Source organism: Poeciliopsis prolifica, unplaced genomic scaffold, assembly GCF_027474105.1.
Source record: "Poeciliopsis prolifica strain line A6 unplaced genomic scaffold, Auburn_PproV2 SCAFFOLD018, whole genome shotgun sequence".
In the NCBI taxonomy this organism is placed as follows: Eukaryota; Metazoa; Chordata; class Actinopteri; order Cyprinodontiformes; family Poeciliidae; genus Poeciliopsis; species Poeciliopsis prolifica.
Genome location: NW_026562393.1, coordinates 5,277,349 through 5,296,339, shown reverse-complemented (window position 1 = coordinate 5,296,339; position 18,991 = coordinate 5,277,349). Strand labels below are relative to the sequence as shown.

The 18,991-nt window shown below is 35.3% G+C and overlaps 1 protein-coding gene across 1 annotated transcript; it reads left to right on the top strand.

Annotated features, from left to right (window-relative positions):
* The first annotated feature begins 5,842 nt into the window (after positions 1-5,842).
* Positions 5,843-11,101, top strand: ccr10 (chemokine (C-C motif) receptor 10). Its single transcript, XM_055043076.1, has 3 exons — positions 5,843-5,902; positions 7,010-7,136; positions 9,568-11,101. Exons 1-3 carry the CDS (start codon positions 5,843-5,845, stop codon positions 10,722-10,724), a joined length of 1,344 nt encoding a protein of 447 aa, XP_054899051.1. The 3' UTR covers positions 10,725-11,101.
* The last annotated feature ends 7,890 nt before the right edge of the window (positions 11,102-18,991 follow it).

The window sequence follows — 18,991 nt, the reverse complement described above, 5'->3', positions numbered from 1 at the left end:
TGACATATGTTTACGGACACAAAGAGTGTTGACACCAGTATCCTAGTTACAATCCATTGTTTACTATTAGCTGTGTTTGTTCTCACAAAACGGGGTGATGATGCACAAAGGATGAGAATTCGTTCACAGTAAGGTGGTTTGTGAACCTCTACCAAATTAATGCCTGCATGAAACAAATTATGAAGCATGTTTCCTTAGTTTTTGTGCATCAAACAGCTTGCTTTTGAATGCATAAAAATGTAAGCTTGTATAATGCAAAGAATGATGCTGATTTCATTGCAACCATTGCCTTTTTGCTCAAAAAAATATCTTTTAAAATGTATTTATAATAATTTGTTTTGACGTTTTGATAGAGAATATAAATGTCCTAAAAACTGAAATGACAAATGAAATCAAAATTCTCTTTGCAGAAAATGTAAAGACTGCATCATAATGGAAAAGATATAACCATTATATCCATTTTAATTATTTATCGCCTGAGTCTAATTCTGAAACTTCCCCTTTTTTGGGTCCTCAAACACAACAACCCTCATCTCGTGGTCTTTTTCTACCAGATTGATGATTAAACCTCTATCAGCGAACTTGCAGGACTTTGTACTTTTAATTGTCAGTCACTAAGAAAATTGTAAACTGCTGGAATTGAAATTAGCTGGATATATTGTTCCCTCAGAATATTAAATGCTTTGTTTTGGTTTTTGAAAAGCAGCATTGCTAGTTGTCATGCTCTGACAACTTTTAGCTGATCGTCCTTTAGTTTTGGTTAAGTGTGCATTATGGGCACTTAGTCCCATTTATAAGCTTTACCTGTAACTCTGAAAACCTGAGTGACCATTTGATCAATGGCACTTAAACATTAAGAAACGTCAGGGGATTTTTCCTTTCTCTTAAATGGCAGCAAAAGACTTTTAATGAATTATGGTAATACAGTTCTTAACGACATTCTTGTGATCATGTGTGGTACTTGTAGGCAGGTACCCTCTTCGTGTCTATATGTCTTATATGTATTACATAGCTTGAAGACCTGCCGACCTGAGAGTACAGTTCTCAAGTCAAAAGATGCTCTTTTTTCTTGTGATTCATTTGAGCTGTAAGAGTGCATGCTATGGCTGAAAATCATAAATGCTGAAGTGTTACTGGAAATTCCAGATGCGTCAACAAACATATTTGCCACAGATGCGTCAACAAACATATTTGCCACAGATTGGAATCGGCCAATTTTAACTAGGTCAGCGCTAATCAGGGAGTAGCAGGTAAAATAACTTGCTGAGGAAGCTTTTGTTTTCTTAATTAAATGCAGCAAAACTCTTAATTCCCACTGTTTTCAGGCTAAAAATGCAACAACCGACACAACTCACTTTGTACTTTTTATTTGTTTAGGGAAGAGAAGTTTATAGTTAGACGTGCTTTTGGTATGTAAGTTGGCAAACTTATTGTCTCCTTGTTTTCTGTTTCAGAACAACTACCTTTAGCAAAGTAGCTGCAGCAAATATTTCCTTTATTTTTATCAACCAACCTTTGAGCTAGCCCTCCAGGGAAAACTAGAAATGGGTGTCAGCCAAGACAAATATGTTCAGGGTGTCTCTTGTAACTCCAGTGTCCTGTGATGGTAGTGGGTAGTTTCCTCTTTACTTTTTGGGTTCTGTTGGCAGACAGTGGAAGGTTTAGTAAAAAATTATGATGATTTATTTTTGTGTGTGTAACTGAATTTGAATCTAATTGCATTGACTATTTTTATCTGTATAAATTAGATTTGTGTCATTAAGTGCAATAATGACACTTAATGACATTCAGAAATTACTTAATGAATGTAAGCAATCATTGAAGAACTAAGCAGAACAGAACTGAATTAAGATTAAACCTATCTCTCATATTGAAGTTGAATATTTCATCTGTCTGTCTTTCAGGTTAACAGGGTTTCCTAGACAGTATCTCCTGTTGCACACAGTCGTTCGTTTTTTCTAATATACATTTTAAAGAAATGTGGAAGAAATTGGAAGTTGCTGAGCTTCGAGTTGTTCACAGCTTTAACTTTGATTAATTTCCCAATACCCCAAATAGTGAAGTTTGCTTTTTGCGTACAAGTTTCATAATCTTATCACACACTGAGATTAATTCAGAAGGTGATTTTTTTCAGCAATACAGCAGCTTGAAAACCACCCTGAAAACAAAAAAAACTACCACATTGTATGAAATAGTCAGATTGACTCATAACACCCAATTCGAAGTGAAGAAACAACTGTCTGCAATCTGCCACACATCAAATAAACCACCACTTCTCTGCAAATGTATAGACACACTGACACATAAACCTGGCGTGACTGAGTTGTTATCGTTTGAAACAAGTGTAAAAAAAAAAGAAAAAAGTTACGTGGTGAACGCAGAGCTGTTCTTACTGGGCAAAAGGTCTGCGAAGAGCTGGAATATAAAAACTGAATGCATTAAATACAACAAATAACATTTATTTATTATTTGAAAGAGAAAATGACATTGACATTTTCTTTAAATTTTAGACAGGTCTTTTTTTTAGCTTGGCAAAATAAGTTAAGTTATAGTTTGTATTCTTACAATGGAAGAATGCTTTTGAATGCTTTTTTCCTTGCTCAAAACAAGTATCTGCTGCAGACTGTCACACTGAAGAGAAACCAAATGTTTATAAAACAACCCTCTAGTGATGAAATTCGCCCATTTGTATGAAACTCTTTTAGTTTCCTCTGTTAATGACAAGAGGCCTTCTCCCCTCACAGTTTCACAACTCCTGCTTTTCCTGTTTCACAACTGCACTGACTAATGCCCGTAGGTAGAGTTTGCTTACAGTTGCTTTTGACTAAAGGGTGCAGCATGACAATAAAGCTTCCAAGAACATTTGGTTTTGACAGTCTTAAAAAGAGAAGAATGTCACTTCATTAAAAAGACCAATTAGTGTAGAGATAAAGTATCTTTGTTTATAAAATCAGGAATTATTTTTCTTTATTATTTAAATACAGAATTCAATTGTAAACAGAAATTTAAATAATTCATAAGATCTGTGGCCTTTTTGGATCATGATGTAGTCTTTATTACGGTTTTATTTTGTGGAAATAAAATGATATTTAAATCAGCTTACAAAATATTTGGGAAGTCGAAAAGACGTGCAATAAAATTTCAGGGACAACCTGAAATTATATTATATATATAAGTCTGCAAAGTAAAACTATAATTCAAAAAATTCTCAATCAGAACATTTGAAGAACTGCCTCTTTGTGAAAATATAACAGACTTTCAGTTTTAGTCAGTTTCAGTCATGCATTAAGAAGCACAATAAAAGAAGACAGATGTTATTTACTAAATGGCAGTGTGAAATACCATTTCTTCTTATTGCTAAAATGCTGCATCAACAAAAGTGTTCTTACTGAATACTGAATACTGAAAAGAAAATAGTTTTACTTTACGAAGACTTTTGCTTTTGCGTTCCACTTGTGTTCCGATCCGAATGTTTCAAGCCAGCTGAGAGTGATGTCTGCACACAAACAAGACAATCGAGGAAATTACTGACTTAAGCAAGATGTAAGAAGAGATTTTGCATCTTGCACAATTCAAGCACTATTTGCTTGTGACTTGAGTTCTAATTTGAAATGACGAAAAACAAAATAGAAATCAAGAGCCAGAACCAGGTAAATGAAACATTTGAGCATCATGACAAAAACAAGATAATAATAATATCAACAATTTCTTTTAAAATGTTTTATTTCTTGGTAATATTTTAATATGAGGTAACTTGAGGCCAGGGCTATGAGTCTGATGTCATCTGGTATTCATCAGCAATTGCTGCAGATGCACCAAGGAGATTTTTTACTGGCAGATACAGATTTCCAGATTTCTTTGAAGTGTAACATGCTGACTCGGTTTACACTTCCTCTTGACCGTAAAGTATCCAACCTCGTTTTTTGCACTATTTTTAGTTCAACAAGTTCAATGTGCAAATAAAATAAACATTGATTATATGAAAGAAAAACCAAAACATGCAGCATATTTCTTGATCGAGGTAGTAAGCCCACTGATAAACATTTCATTTTTTGACTTTCAACTAGTTTAAAATATTGACTAAAACATCACTTATTAATCACCTCAATAAAATGCAAATTTAATGAGAATGTTGCTAACAATAGCTTTTTGCTAACAATAACAGAGGTAATATTTTTTTTTCTATATTTTAGTTCAGCTGTGATCATTGTTCACTCAAATTCAAGCCATTAAAAGTCTTACAAATTACTAAAGATTTTTGCCATAAAAAATTGTGAGTATTATGACACAAGAAAAACATTTTCTTACAAATAGTATCGCCTGCAGACCATGCTTAGTTTTCAATTTCAATAGTAAAACGTGCTTTCTTTGCAATTTCAAAAACAGATGTTAGTAGGAAAATACATTGTGGATAAATGCTTTTTTGGTTTTAGTTCTCATCCTCAAACTACTTATATGTTAGTCAATGCTGCCATCAGGACACTTGTGTTCTTATAACAGCTAAATGAACCCAGGGCTGAAATTCAGCAAAACACAACAGGCATTTGTCAGCAATATGGAAGACCAGTTCACACTGTTGAAATCTTAAAGTATTATATCAATATCTCATATAAAATACTTGATATGCATTTTTATTGGGTGTTGATGACAGTTGAGCTCACAGGTTGAAGTGTAGGTCAACAGTTTCACACCAGTTTGCATTAACCACACACACAAACAAGTATAAAATCAGATGTCAACCACAATGTGGATCAAGGATCGTCAACATCTGAGCTCAGCTGTCAACGTGCCAAGGTTCCCATGAGCAAAAGCACAGCAAACCGGCGCATTGTGCATTTTTCTCATGGTCTGGAAACAAGCCAGTGTGGTCTGGTGTTTGCTTGCGATCATCTCTGCAGCACCGAGACATCTGACTTGCACCAAAACACTGGCTGTAAATGTACTGTAGCTTTTTGATCTGATGCAAAAACCTGACAACAACCCAACAATGCTAAGAAGACTTTCGGTCTCTGAATTATTGATTTTGGCAAAATTTTAATCACTTTTGTCATTTTCTGTCTCGCTTGTTTAACATTTGATGACATGTTTAAAATGTTCTGATTTTGATTTTACAACATAGACATAAATTTCAATAATTCTGTTGTGAAACAGTTATTCTTTCAGTATAAAACTGAGAAATTGCAACACACAATCTCTGAGATGTGAACTGCCGTCAAAAAAGAAGGCAGGACTTCTGCATGTTGGCATCATCGATGCAGGGGTATACGAAGGTCAACAGACACAGCGCAGAAAATGTCTGCGTCGTAAAAGCTTTTCATCCGACAAGAACAAGCAAAATATGACTTCTTACTCTGTTCTTGCAGTGCTTTAAAAATGTGTGCCTAGGTCTTGATGCTAAGACGACTTTGGGTCCTCTTAGAATCAAGACGACCGAAATAATGGCAGCCAATATTTTAGGCTGCCGTTGCATTTATTAGACCAGATAATTAAGTGCTATTTTACCAAAAAGAAACATCAAATGATTTAGAAACTAGCATGCTGTAGAGTCCAGCAGGCTGAATGGAAGTAAATAGGCATGATGCTTCCAATACAACGCTTTCCAACTGGGATTCATTTCTCAACGATAATATGAGTTGAAGCAAAATGCAAGAGGGATTTTATCAGAAAAAACTTAACTTTTTATACTCACACTTTGGAATAAGTGTTGCTTTGTGTTAGTCTAACACTAAACTCTTACAAATACATCTTAATGTACAAAGTGCCACATACTGAGAGTTGTTTTTAACTTTCAGTTCTTGATGGTCTTGTGTCCACCTTGTGACTTTTGAATGCCTGACTAAAGATGTGCACATACAGTCCAGATTTGTGTTTGTGTGAGCTCTGTGACGATACGTCCAGTCAGGTGATGGTGCCACTGTTTTCCCAGAGTAGATAATTCATCTCTTGAGGACAGCAAGGAGACCAAAAATTCACTCACATTTTTGTGAGAAATCACTTCATCCTTTTCTGGTTCTTCTGTTCATTTTTCCTTTTTTGTTAAACTGTGCAAAACTGTTTATAAATTCACCATAAGAGGTTGACTTCTCATCTAGTTACGGAAGGCAGTTATCAGCATAATGCTATGAAGAGGACTGTGAACTTGAGGTCCAAGCAGTTTGTGTACAAAGGACACACAAAGGCATGAGAAGCCTTTAAAGGTGAAAGAGGGTCGACTCCCTAACCATCATAACTGAAGTGAGAGAGAGGTTATGAACCAGGTCATGTCCAAGTTGGCAGTTACACCCAGTATGGTGGCACCTTTTGTCCTCCAGCTGAACTTATTGCATGAACTTTAGTAAATCATCTTTATGCTGAGTTTTCTCAAGCTCGATGTCAGTGGGCACTCCCCACCGAGTGGACTGCAGTTACTTTATGCTGTTTTCCCACTCAGAAACCAATGATGATTTGCCATTAGACATTAGTGGATGCATTAGGAAGCAACCTGCAAGTTCACATAAGATTATGGACAGAAAACACTTGCAAAATGTCCTATTTTAATATAATAAAATGGGTTAGCTCTGGCAAATGCAAAATAGACAACAATCAAATGACCAAGATAAAAATTTTTATTTTGTTAAAACACAAAATTTTTGCAGTTTTAAAAAACAGAATATCACTGAGTTGAAAAGTTAAAAGAAAGGGATAACTGAAGAACCACAACAGAAGCAAAGCCGAGGTCATCAAAGACTGGTCGGCTTTACAAAGCCGACTGAGTTTTCACTTTTATTCTGGTATTGCTGGCTAAAGATACATTTACAAGAAAGTTTGACATGATATTACAAATATGACAACTTCCAACATTATTTTGCACAAGATCCTTGTGAAACAGTTATTCTTTCAGTATAAAACTGAGAAATTGCAACACACAATCTGTCTGAGATGTGAACTGCCGTGAAAAAAGAAGGCAGGACTTCTGCATGTTGGCATCATCGATGCAGGGGTATACGAAGGTCAACAGACACAGAGCTAGTTTTATTGGCTCGTGGTAGCTGAGGTTAAGCCCACAGCCTTGTTTTTAAGAGTGCAAGCTCCTCAGAGCTCTTGGTGCAGGAACAGGAAAACAACCTGGGACATGCTCAACACCTCAAACATCACAGGTATGTTCGGTTTTGGAAAGTGTTTTAAAGTTTCAATGTAGATTGAAATGATTGCTTTTAAATGCGGAAATATTTATAGCGACCAAAGCAAAATGTTGGATTTAGTAAAGTAATATCGTTCAACCTAGATATTGGAAAGCAGTTGAATTAAACATTTACTAGGTTTACTACAACTGTACATCCACTAAACTTAAACTTTCAAGATGTCTGATTATGGTTCATCACAATCTTAACTCACACATGACTCTTTCATGTGATCTGTTTTGGGGTTTTTTATGTTCCCATTTCTTTTCACATTAAAAATGCTCTGTGCATGCAATTCAGAAGGAAATCTGAGATGTTGGTATTTTTTTTAAAAAGCAAAAAACCCACAAATCAAAGAAGTTGCGGTGGCATTCCCGATCAGAAACATGACACACTCGTTACACACAGCCGTAAATAAATGACTGAAATAATAACTGCTGCCCACTCAAACTCGGTAGCATCACTTTGTCAGTGGGGGACAATCTCACTTTCAGCCTTATTTAAAATGTGCAGGTTTTCCTGATATTACTATGCTTCGTTGGATATTTTATAGTGAAGTGTGTGACATCAGGCCGCTAAATAAAGAACACACCAACAATCATTTGTTAAAAATTGAAAACGATTCCAAATCCAGATTATAAATTTCTAAAGCCACAGTTTTTAAAATAGCATTAATGTCATTTTTTTTCTTTAACTTTGTATTTTCAAAAATTAAAGAAAACTATTTTATTGATTTTAATTAACATAAGATTGTACACAATTCTAGATTTGTTAAATTTAATTAAGATAAAAGTTAAGAAGTTAAATTAGATTTTCTGATTATTTTGGGAAGCTGGAAGAGATGAACAATATTTCTTCCGTCAATCATGTGGTCTATTGAATACAGACCTGGTTCAACTAGCTATCTTATTCCGTTAAAGCAGCAACATTTTCAATGTAGATTTAAATATTTCAGTTCTAAAATGTTGCTAGTATTTCGTGTGCACATGTAAAAAAGAAATGCCACTTGACTTGTCTTTGGAGTAGATTTAGTACCAACTGAGAATGCACTTAAATCTGGAAAACATCAAAAGCAAAGTGAAGAAGCTGATGACTCAGAGTGGAAGATACATACTTTTATGTATGTTGTCGGTGCATTAAAAGTTGGAGTTTAGATTGGATGAAAAACCCCTGACCTGCTATATTTCTATTTTACTTGAGTATTCAGACTGTATATTTGAGAATGACTTGTGAAATTTGCCAAATTCATTTCAGAATTGTTTTTAATTACATAAAGTTACCATTTTGAATTGCGGATGTGACAAAAAAACGTTACCTTTGCATTTGATGGTTTTGGAAAACATACAATTCAGATTCATTTTCTCCTTTCAACCATTTTTATTAGTCTTCTAACCTGTACATAAATTTTATTTCATTCCCTTTTTTAATTTACAACACACTACTGTTTTCCACTCATTTCCGATTTGTAAAAGCAGAACTTGTGCAGAATTAATTTCAATGTAACATTTAACTTATATCTGATAACACAAGAAACCTTAGAAATTATTTCCAGCAGATAATACATTCCAATTACCAGACACAAATCAATCTAGAATTAAATGTTCCGCTTACCTTTTCAGAAAACCTCCACAACACAGACTTGATCTCTTAGCAATGCAATTTATTCTTAAAAGTAAAGAGGACAATTTAACACTGTTAACTGCCTCATTGCTAGCAGAGTGCCGTAGTGAAACATGAAATGAAAAAAAAGTGATTGTGAAAACTGCCTATAAAGGCTCTTAGCACGCGACACTGACTGATCCGTCGACCATCTCGCTACCCACGATTTCCCCTGTGCCAACGACCTGATGCCAGTGTCACGCAATGTGCTTCAGTATGACTAAAATGGCTCTGCTGCTTACTCAAACTGAAGAGCAGAGCTGCAGCACCTTGACTTTTAGTCTGCTTGTACCAGTTTGAATTTCCTGATCTCTTGACAAAGTGGGCAGAACTCTTCTCAAAATGAATCCAGGCTTTATGTAAATTGAAACTTGTCGTGCGACAGAACAATAATACGTCCTCACGCAAACTAGCTGTGGCTTGGCATTTTGCATAAATCTGAAATGACTCACAATATTCACCACTGGCTGATCAAAAAGCTAATAGTTTAGTGTGCAGGAGGTTCTGGGGTTCGGCTTACCTTTACCAGTTTCAGACAAAATTTTGAAATAATTCCAGTTAATTGGATAATGGAAGTTCCACTAATTAAATATATGAAAGAACCATTATAGGATAAACAATTAAATGTACTCTGTTTAGATGATATGTTTCTTTTACTTTGAGTTTTCAGTTAAGGATGTGATTGTGTTTTAGTCACTAAACTTCAATGCATGATGAATTTACACGTTTTCTTTCTGTTTCCCCACAGCGACGATGGACTTCTCCAATTATGACAATTTCACCTACGATGATATGTTGAACTTTTTGGAAAACTTAAACTCCAGCGATAACGAATCTGACTATGACGACAACAACTATTGTGATCCCGATAAAAATGAGAAATACGTCATCAAAATGTTCCAGACATGCGCTTTTTGCCTGATTTTTTTTGTTGGAGTTTTGGGAAATTCTCTGGTGATCGCCACCTTTGCTCGCTACCGGCGCCTCCGGCTTCGTTCCATGACTGATGTGTTTCTCTTCCACCTGGCGCTGGCTGATCTCCTCCTGCTCCTCACGCTCCCTTTGCAGGCCTCCTACACTCACTGGGGTTGGATTTTCCCTGTTGCCCTCTGCAAAGTGATGCGTGCATGCTATGCCATCAATACGTACAGCGGACTGCTGCTGCTCGGCTGCATCAGCGTTGACCGTTACATGGCTGTGGCACGAGCCCAACAGATGCTACGACTGCGCAGGCAGATACTAATGGCAGGGAAAGTTGCTGCTGTGGTTGTCTGGATCATTGCCATACTCTTGAGCTTCCCTGAAATCCGTTACTCTGGGGTTTCTTCGTTTGGTAACGACACATATTGTGTCATGCAACAGAGTGGGCATGTCAAGATGGCTACCAATGGAGCCATCATTGCTGTCTTCTGTGTGTCTTTTTTCACCATGGTGATATGTTACACTTCCATAGGTGTGGCTCTGTGGGAAGGCCACGTGCATCGTCGTGGGAAGCAGTGGCACCGGCAGCGCACACTAAAGCTCATGGTTGCCCTGGTGCTGGTTTTCCTGATCTTCCAGCTTCCGTACACAGTGGTTTTATCTCAGAAAATAGCGGGGGGGTTATGCAATCTGATGGGGGAGTACATCACCTGCACTCTGGCATACACACGCTGCTGCCTCAACCCCATCCTGTATGCACTGGTTGGTGTACGTTTTCGCAAAGACGTAAAGCAGCTCATGCATGACTCTGGCTGTCCATGTGGCTTGCAGCTGCAGCTGCACAGTATCCACTCCACATCCATCTCTGCCTCTTCTCCTGCTCTCACTGTGCTCTCAGTTGTCTCCCCAACATCACCTGATCGCAATTGCTCCAGTAGTGATGGATTAACCTCTGTCAAATTTCAGTTTCCAACAAGCGAATAATCTTGAAAGTAAAACATACGTGTCTTCAGTTTAAATATGTAATTTAGTTTAATGAACAGACATTAGAAATCAGTATAAAAGTCATAAGACACTCTCCTCAATTTCTGTTCAGGTTTCCAGCAGCACGACTTTAAACATCTGTAGCTGATTCAGAAAGCTGATGCTTCACAACAAAGCAGACCTTATCAGTCGCTTTTTGATCTTTAAACTCAAGTTTAAAGCTTCTTATGAAAACTGCTGTTCTTTAAAATGCTGAATATTACTGAAGCAATACATCGTACAGATTTTTCCACTCAGCATAAACAAATGTTAATTGTTGTTGGTCAAAGCTAAAAAAAAGGAGGAGAAGCATATATTTTTTATACACAAGTTTTATACAGCTTACATATTAATACCCAACTATTAGAAAATAACTTTTCGCTTTATTGTAAAGAAATTCACTGCACCTTGTGATTTGTTAAACATGTAAATATTTTTTTATTTATTTTTTTGGTTTTGCTTTCAACTTTTGTAACTTTTTACATTATATATCATTTATTATTGCTGTACAAATATTGCTCTGTTTTCTATGAAGAACCATTAAATGCCTTATTATTAAAATTCAAATAAACCAGTGATATATTGCCTTTTCTTTGTTGCCTGTTTTTTAATTTTTTTAATTTTATTTTTTATATTTTTTTTGATCATTCTCTCTCGAGTGTAATAAATATTCACCTGGAAAGAAAAATTCTGACTTTTCAGCAAATTCATTGTAATCTTGGCCACTTTGACTTGGTGCAGTAAAAGTTGTATTGTAGTTCAAAGTCAGACTCTATCTTAATTTACAGCATTTGTCTTAATATGCAAGCTCATAAGCTTCCTTATAGTTTGATTACATTTTAAATTGTGGAATGGTTACAGTCATCTTTTTGTTAACGTTCTGATTTTATACGTAAAGCAGCTTTTACATAAAAGGTTGCTATTTTTCTGAATTACCATTAAATTACTATTGCCTTGCATTTTTCAACAGATTTCAATAGTAAATGGATTACTATGATGTAGGATGCAACTAGTTTTGTTGTCCATTCTAAGTGTTTATTCTGACAAGCCACATTCATAGAGACCTTTCTAAAATCTACAACAAGATGTAAAAACAACAACAAGATGGAATCTGTCCAACAAGACCCAGGATAGTGATGAATATAAAGCTCTGTTCAAGTCATTCCAACCACCCAAATTGTTTTATTCTATACCCACAATCACTCATTCACCCTCACCAGTATGTGCACAATGATGATGCACAATTCAGTAAGCAATTTGGAAGCAAATTGACAACGCACTAAGCCACAGCCACCGTTTGTTCATTCCCTTGTTAATTTGTATCTCCATTTCATTAAAGCGTTTTGCCATTTTGTCCCCTGCTACTTCTATTTAGCATCAGCAAATAATTTTGTCGTCATGTACTTCAACTATTGCAAATCAGTTTGTTATATAGTATTTTTATGGCTCAAATAAAAAATCCTTTGTTATGAAATGTCCCACGGAGGAGGGTACCTTTTTTATCCTTTTCGAAAAAGCTGAAGAACAAATCAACCAAAACTATAAAAGGCACAAATGAATTGGGTTGAGATCTAGTAATCTCGAAATACAAAATGGGAAAGTCAAAAAGTTTTATTTGAAAACCTAAATTGAAATGCATTCTGAAAAATTTCAGATGAAAAATTTGATAGACAGAAATGATCCAAATGGCTTTTCATAGCAGAATAAATTATACAATTTGTCTTGTATCTTTTAACCAGGAAATAAGTGAAACAATGTTCAATGTTAATGCAAATAAAAAAGACAAGTTCTGCATACTTCTAGATGAGTCACCTTTTGTGGCATAGAGAGTAATTGTGGAACGAGTTGGTAAGATTGACCTCTTCTACAGTTTCTGACTGTGGTTGAGCTGAAAACGTCTGACTGAAGATGCTTTTGTTTCATCTGTATGTCGTGCAAAGATTCTTTTGATGTTGAGTATTACTGGCCATGCTAAATGCTTAAATGGAAACCATCTGCGACTCTGTTTTATTAATGCAGTGTGAACAAATTCAGTAACATAGCAAATGTTGTCTCAGTGCAATTTAAAGCATTTATTTACACGCTCACGCACCCACGCCCACACACATTGAAGAGCGCTTCTAATGCATTTATTGTAGACTTATAAACAAAACTGGGCATAGATTTAAAGGGCTTCTTTAAATTTATGGTAATTGAACGTTGCCATTTGCTCATTTAGGTGCACTTCTACTGTGTCAACAGTTTTGTTTGTTTTTGTGTACATTTGACTGTCTTCTCATTGTTGATTCTCTGCATGGTCTGGTTATTGATCGGGGGAGTTTGTTTTAGCAAGTTTTTGCTGATACATTTGCAAGATATGGTGTAAGTACTTTTTTTTTTTTTTCAAAATGAGCTGCCAAACCTCAAATGTGTTTCACAAAGGGCTTAAAAGTAACTTGTTCGATTATGTGGGGGAAGAAAAGGCTGCAAAATTAGTTTTTGTCCTGTTTTGGAGAAAGTGTTGAGATCATAGTTCACCGTTTACAGCTGCTTTGAAAGTTTTAACATTGTCGTAGAACCAAAGCACAAATTCTAAATATTGCGATAAACATTGCATATCAGACTAAGTCCAAACCACAATACCTTATTTAAATTATATATTTTCCATTTTGAAGAGGGGGCAAACTGAAATAGGCCTCAGGCATCTTTATACCTCAGGGCTTAGTAATTAAAAATAGACAATACTGACTGACTTTTAAAAAGTAAGAAATTATTATAAAATCTTAAGTTACATTTCTTTTGTAGAATACAAAAAATATGGTATAATAACCAAATATATATTGATTATTATACCATAACCAATATATAATATTGTGTTGAAAAGAGAACTTCAAAACCTCTTTTTGTTTTAAGTTCTACCTTTTTTTATTTTTAGTGCGAGTTAAAGGTACAGCTATAACATTTCAGCATTGAAATCATATCATAATCATGGTTACAATAATACATTTTGTTGATGCTGTGTATTTTTAAATAACAAAGGTACATTCTGCAGGTGCATGGGCAATTCCTAAATTAAAAAAAATATTTCAGAATATATTGGAGCCTCCTCTTCATAGGGGTGTTGTTTGTCCAAGTGGCACTATTGATCTTTGTCATCTTTCCAATGTAAGTTACCACAATAATAGACACATATAAGAAGTGAAACAGATTTGTGATACTGAAAACTGAACCTGAAATTAGCCTGCAAAGACACCGTAATAGTGTAGCGGTGCTGTTGTTGGTAAAAGCTTAAACATCTGCAGTTCTCCACCACATTGACCCTGTCCTTTTCCCACATTGAAATAATATGTGACTAGTTTCTGCACTCCTTAAAAAGTTTGCCACATCTAAAACACTTTGATTTTTGCTGCAAAGTTCAATTTATGATTTGCATTAAAACACATCACTGAAAATATTAACTACAATTAAAATGAATCATAATTATACTCTCCTCATTAATTCTGTGTATTAAATTGTGAAAAAATTTAAACTGTTTATGAGAGCCACTGAAGCAGCAGCTACTTTGCTGGAGTTTAAAAACTTGTCACTTTTGAAACATTTTTACCTCAAAGCTGTGTGGTTTTAGACTACAATGAGTCACACGACACAAAAACAGACACAACAGTTAAGTTTGGTCATGGTAGTTCACCAGCCACGAGCCGTACCAGCAGCCACGAGATGACAAGACAAAATATCAAGTTAAAATGTTGCAACTATGACCACAAGCAATTTTGAAATCATGAAAAGTACCAGTAGGTTTTTATGTGTTTAATTCAAGGAACTGAATTTCTGCTTTCACATTGTTTCTTGAGATCTTACATGGCAGACTTTAAACATGGTTGAAGTTTGCAGAATTATTCGTGTTTCTATTTAAAATGCAACATGCAGTATTTTCCAAGCTTTTTGTTGAAATTGCAACTAAAGAAATGCAAATATCAATACAGTAAAACATTTTGATTTGTTTTCTTAAAGCTGTTTTGACTAACCCTTCATCTGTGCAGCAGACTAAAATTTGAGTAGTTTCTGAATCTTACATTTTTTTTATGCAGTTTTCTGTTTTTTCACTATTTGAGGCCATCTGGTGTTCTGTACATTTTTTCTTTTCTAAAGAAAATATTAATTAACATACAGCTTATGGTTTTTGATTGGTTTGATCTGGATGTCATGTACCAATTAGCACTATACTTTTTTTTATTTGTTACATATTTATTCACTTTTCAAAGCATATTTTTGTCTTATTGTAAGTAATTTCTATGTATTAATGATTTGCCTTGACAAATAATACAGGAGTAGCTTGATTAACTTTAAAAGACAAATTTACAGTTTGTTGAAATTTACAGTTTGTTGAAATTTACAAAATAGTGATAAATCTTCCTAAACTTATCCTTTTGTCCAATGTGGACAGAAGAATATAGTTGCTTCTTTTCATATTTCACATTCCTGTCTGCTTTTCTTGAATGTCAGTTTTGAAGAGAATATCATAAACAATGATTTTGCAAGGTCAATTTCAAGTGTTTGTCTTTAAAGTGCTTTTATCTTTGTAGCAGATTAATCTAAATTAAGATTAAGCCAAAAATATAGTTTTATTCTTTCACTCATATTAGTGTTAAAACTGTGTGAAACATCAAACTAAATAAATGTTTTAATTTTTAAAAGTACATAAAATGCGTCTCTTACTTCCTGTCACTCACATGCATTGTGTTTGTTACAGAAAGGTAAACTGGCATGACCTAGATAAAGTTCCTGAATAGTGTCCACATTAACTTTTTAAAACCTCAAACCAAATTCTTGTGTAAAACATTTGCTTGCCCGTAACAGACCCATAATTCTAAAAGGTGTCAAAATGTGACTGCATGAACAGTAAGACTGACAAACCCACATACTGCTTCTCCTGTCATCACAACTTGTTAAATCTTCCTGGTCATCTATGAAACCACGCCAGCTTTTGACACATTCAGCTTTAAGTTACTGCTGCAGAGCCACCAGTTACACTTGATGGCATACCTGTTTGTTGACTGGTAAAGTTTTTGAGGTGACAATAGCTTATTTTCAGTTTTCAGACACGCTTTGATATGAGGAGCGGGTGGTTTTACGACTGTGGCATCTTTCTTCAGACATGTTCGTGTCTCGTGTATCTTGGTTCCTGTGATCACTGCTAAGATTTTCTGATTGCATCTGTGGACATATGTTCAGCACATTACTATGACTCATTTTTTACTTCTCTTTTTTACAGAGTGCAGCTACATTGTCACCAAATGCAATACATAGTAGTTAAAAACAGTACCTTATCAGCTTTTAAAAACCTTCTGCAAGCAATATACATCAGAAAAACGATGTAACTTGTCATTTGAGGGGGAAGGATAGCTGTATAGGTATTTTTCTTTTAGAAAACAGAAAAGCAGTAAAAACATTAATGATGAAAGTCCTGTTTAAGTGCTACAAGGTTAATACAATTGTTCCACAGATTGAGAAAAGTAAAGAAATTACAAGATACAAAAATATATAGATTCTTTTCAAAGTTGATAGTCCTTGTACATTGTTTTATTCTTTGTGATGTGTTGACCTAATTTTCTGTAAGAAGCAAAGGTGTTTATTACCTTTAATCATTGAATCATTTTGGACTTAACTGCGAGGACCTGACCTGACAAGAGTCTTCAACAAATGATACTTGTTCGCAGTCAGGAAGGTTCCTTGTTTTAAAACCTTATTTACATGCACACACATTCTTCTTTTAGTTGTTAGGATCCTGAAAAATGCATTTTTATGTGGCCGTACTGTGAACCTATGGATTGTTATTAAAATGAGCAGTTTCTGCCTCTTGTCATTGTGACTGTGTTGAGAGAAAGAAACGATCCAGTAAACTGTGAGTGTGGCTCTTGATGTCAGCTTCAACTCGTGTTTGTAAGAGAGCAGGCAGCATTTCCATTACCTGTTTTTTTCATGCATGTCAAAGCCACAATTCTTTAGCAATTTTGAAGCATGACCACTAGATGTCAATGTGGTCCTGAGTACTTTCTACTTTTTCACTACATAATCTGGCAGAACCTTGAAACACGGTTGGTTCACAAAATAATTACCTCACTTCACTAATGATAAGTAATGGAATAATTTATATTTTGTCCAGGAAACATCAGGTCAGTATAACAACTTCATGTCAAGTGTTTCTTTGACTTTGCAAGATGACTGTGAACTTCTTGTCAATCATTTTCTGCACTTGGAACTTAGCTTTTTTTGTACAGTGCAGGTTAGCAGCTTGTTAAAATACTGAAGCTTTATGCTGATCTTTCAGATTTAATGCTGGGATCTGTCTTTAAAACAAACTTATATGTTTTAAATACCTGTATTTAAAACAATAAAAGTATTACTTTAAATATACATGTTTCAGAAAAGCTGTTTATTTCTGATGAACAGTCTTTCTGCAGAAACACTCATGAGATGCTATTATTTAGTAGTTGTTTATGTTATGAGTAATTGAACGAAGAGAAGAGGCTTCTCTTCGTTCAGGTTTTAAAACCTGCAGCATGATGTGCTACGGGTTATGCTTAGTAGTTGTACATGTGGATTTTAATTCTGGGCTGCTCCAGTGTATTCTTAGCTCAGAAGGCCTTTCTTTCTCAGTTCCTTTGCTAATGCTTTGACGCTTTCACAGGATTGAGTGAAGCTCAAAATATTTGCATCAGAAAAGTAAAAATGAAAAGCATTCTCTACTTTATACAAACTTGTTTTAAAAGAATTTATGTCGACTGTAGCTCACTGAATGCTTGATTTTCAAAAGGCTTTAGTGAGGATTACAATACGCTTATGGATAGTCAGTAATTTCTTACTGCCTTCTATGTACATGACTATGATTCCTCAATGACTAAATGACTTTTGCCTTCAGTACTACGTCAGAACTGAAACTATTTCGTAGCCCATTTTGAGATGATCAGCCTGACCTGGTGACACAAGGGCAGATCGATCCATGCATTCATGTGACTAGGGCCACTTTGGCCCCCTAAACTCTGAATATTGCAGGTGAAATTCAGACTTATCAACACAGACTAAGTGTTGATAAGTTGCTGTTCTTAGGTGACAGGAATGTTGTCTTTTACAGCTGGAGCCCGTACACCTGAAGGGTCAATATGTGAGTTCTGACATGATATCCCACATATATTGTTTGTAACAAGTTGTTAAACGATGCCACTAGGTTTTATTCATAGTTGTGTTTGGAAATTAAAGTAGGTCAACCACCTCTAAAACACTTAGTGCAGCTCATCTAGCACAAAGAGACATTCCACACTTTATTGATGAACTAATAAAGTGTTTAGGTTTGTGAATGGCAAGGTTGCTCTTTCTGATCCCTTAGCCTTACTCAGAATATTAAGGAGTCTAAGCTGTTATTCGTGATATCTGCCATAGCTGAATGCAAACAGGGACTTTGTTCGAGAACTTAAGCTAACTCACCTTGCTCATTTATTTACAGTGTATTTGTTCTTTAGTGCATGGATTAAAAATACAGACATTATAAAATGTTTTGTTGCAGTATCACTGCTGGCCGCATGTCGCTGACCAAGTGTGGTCAAACTGTCACGTATCTATGTGGCACTCGTAAATTACTTAAAGCATCCTCCACCTTCCCGTAAGTCTCTTGCTTTCTGCAACTGAAAAACGTCATCGCTCTTTCTTGGCTTGTGCAATCAAAAACACTAGGAGACGATCTGAATGTGTGAAAGTGTGTCCTTTTTACCACATGAGGTCTGTGAATAGATGGAATGCAGGCCGTTCTCTACTCCTCTTATGACAAAACTTTTATGGAGGCTTTGATCACAAAGAGATGTGGTTGTGTGAGTTTTCAACCACTGATTGTTAAGCAGCCAACCCAGCAGCACAACAGAAAAGAGCCTCTTACTCTGTTTGGATTAGGATTGTTTTTATGGGTTCGCTATAGCAGTCAAGTATAGAAGAACAGTAGTTTGTATTTGAAGTCAATTGTTTGTTTTTCAACTAACATTGGTACAAATGACATTGTTAGCAATGGCAATTTCTTATTTCACTGTACACTGAAATTAATAAAGTAAGCAGATAAAAATATTATTTTTCTAGTTCATCTTTTTAGATCTAATTGGATTTTTAAAATTCCACCTTGATTGTAGAGAAGGAAAACAAAAATAAACACTTTGACTGGAGTTAGGCATTGATAATTTGAAGGGTGGAGCTTTTAAAACCCAAAG

Bases quoted from the DNA above. Each gene is read 5' to 3' on its own strand.
- ccr10 (XM_055043076.1), top strand. From the start codon at position 5,843: ATGTGCACATACAGTCCAGATTTGTGTTTGTGTGAGCTCTGTGACGAT. The intron at 5,903-7,009 runs GTGATGGTGCCA...ACACAGAGCTAG, and splicing joins GTGACGATACGTCCAGTCAG to TTTTATTGGCTCGTGGTAGC. The intron at 7,137-9,567 runs GTATGTTCGGTT...GTTTCCCCACAG, and splicing joins CAACACCTCAAACATCACAG to CGACGATGGACTTCTCCAAT.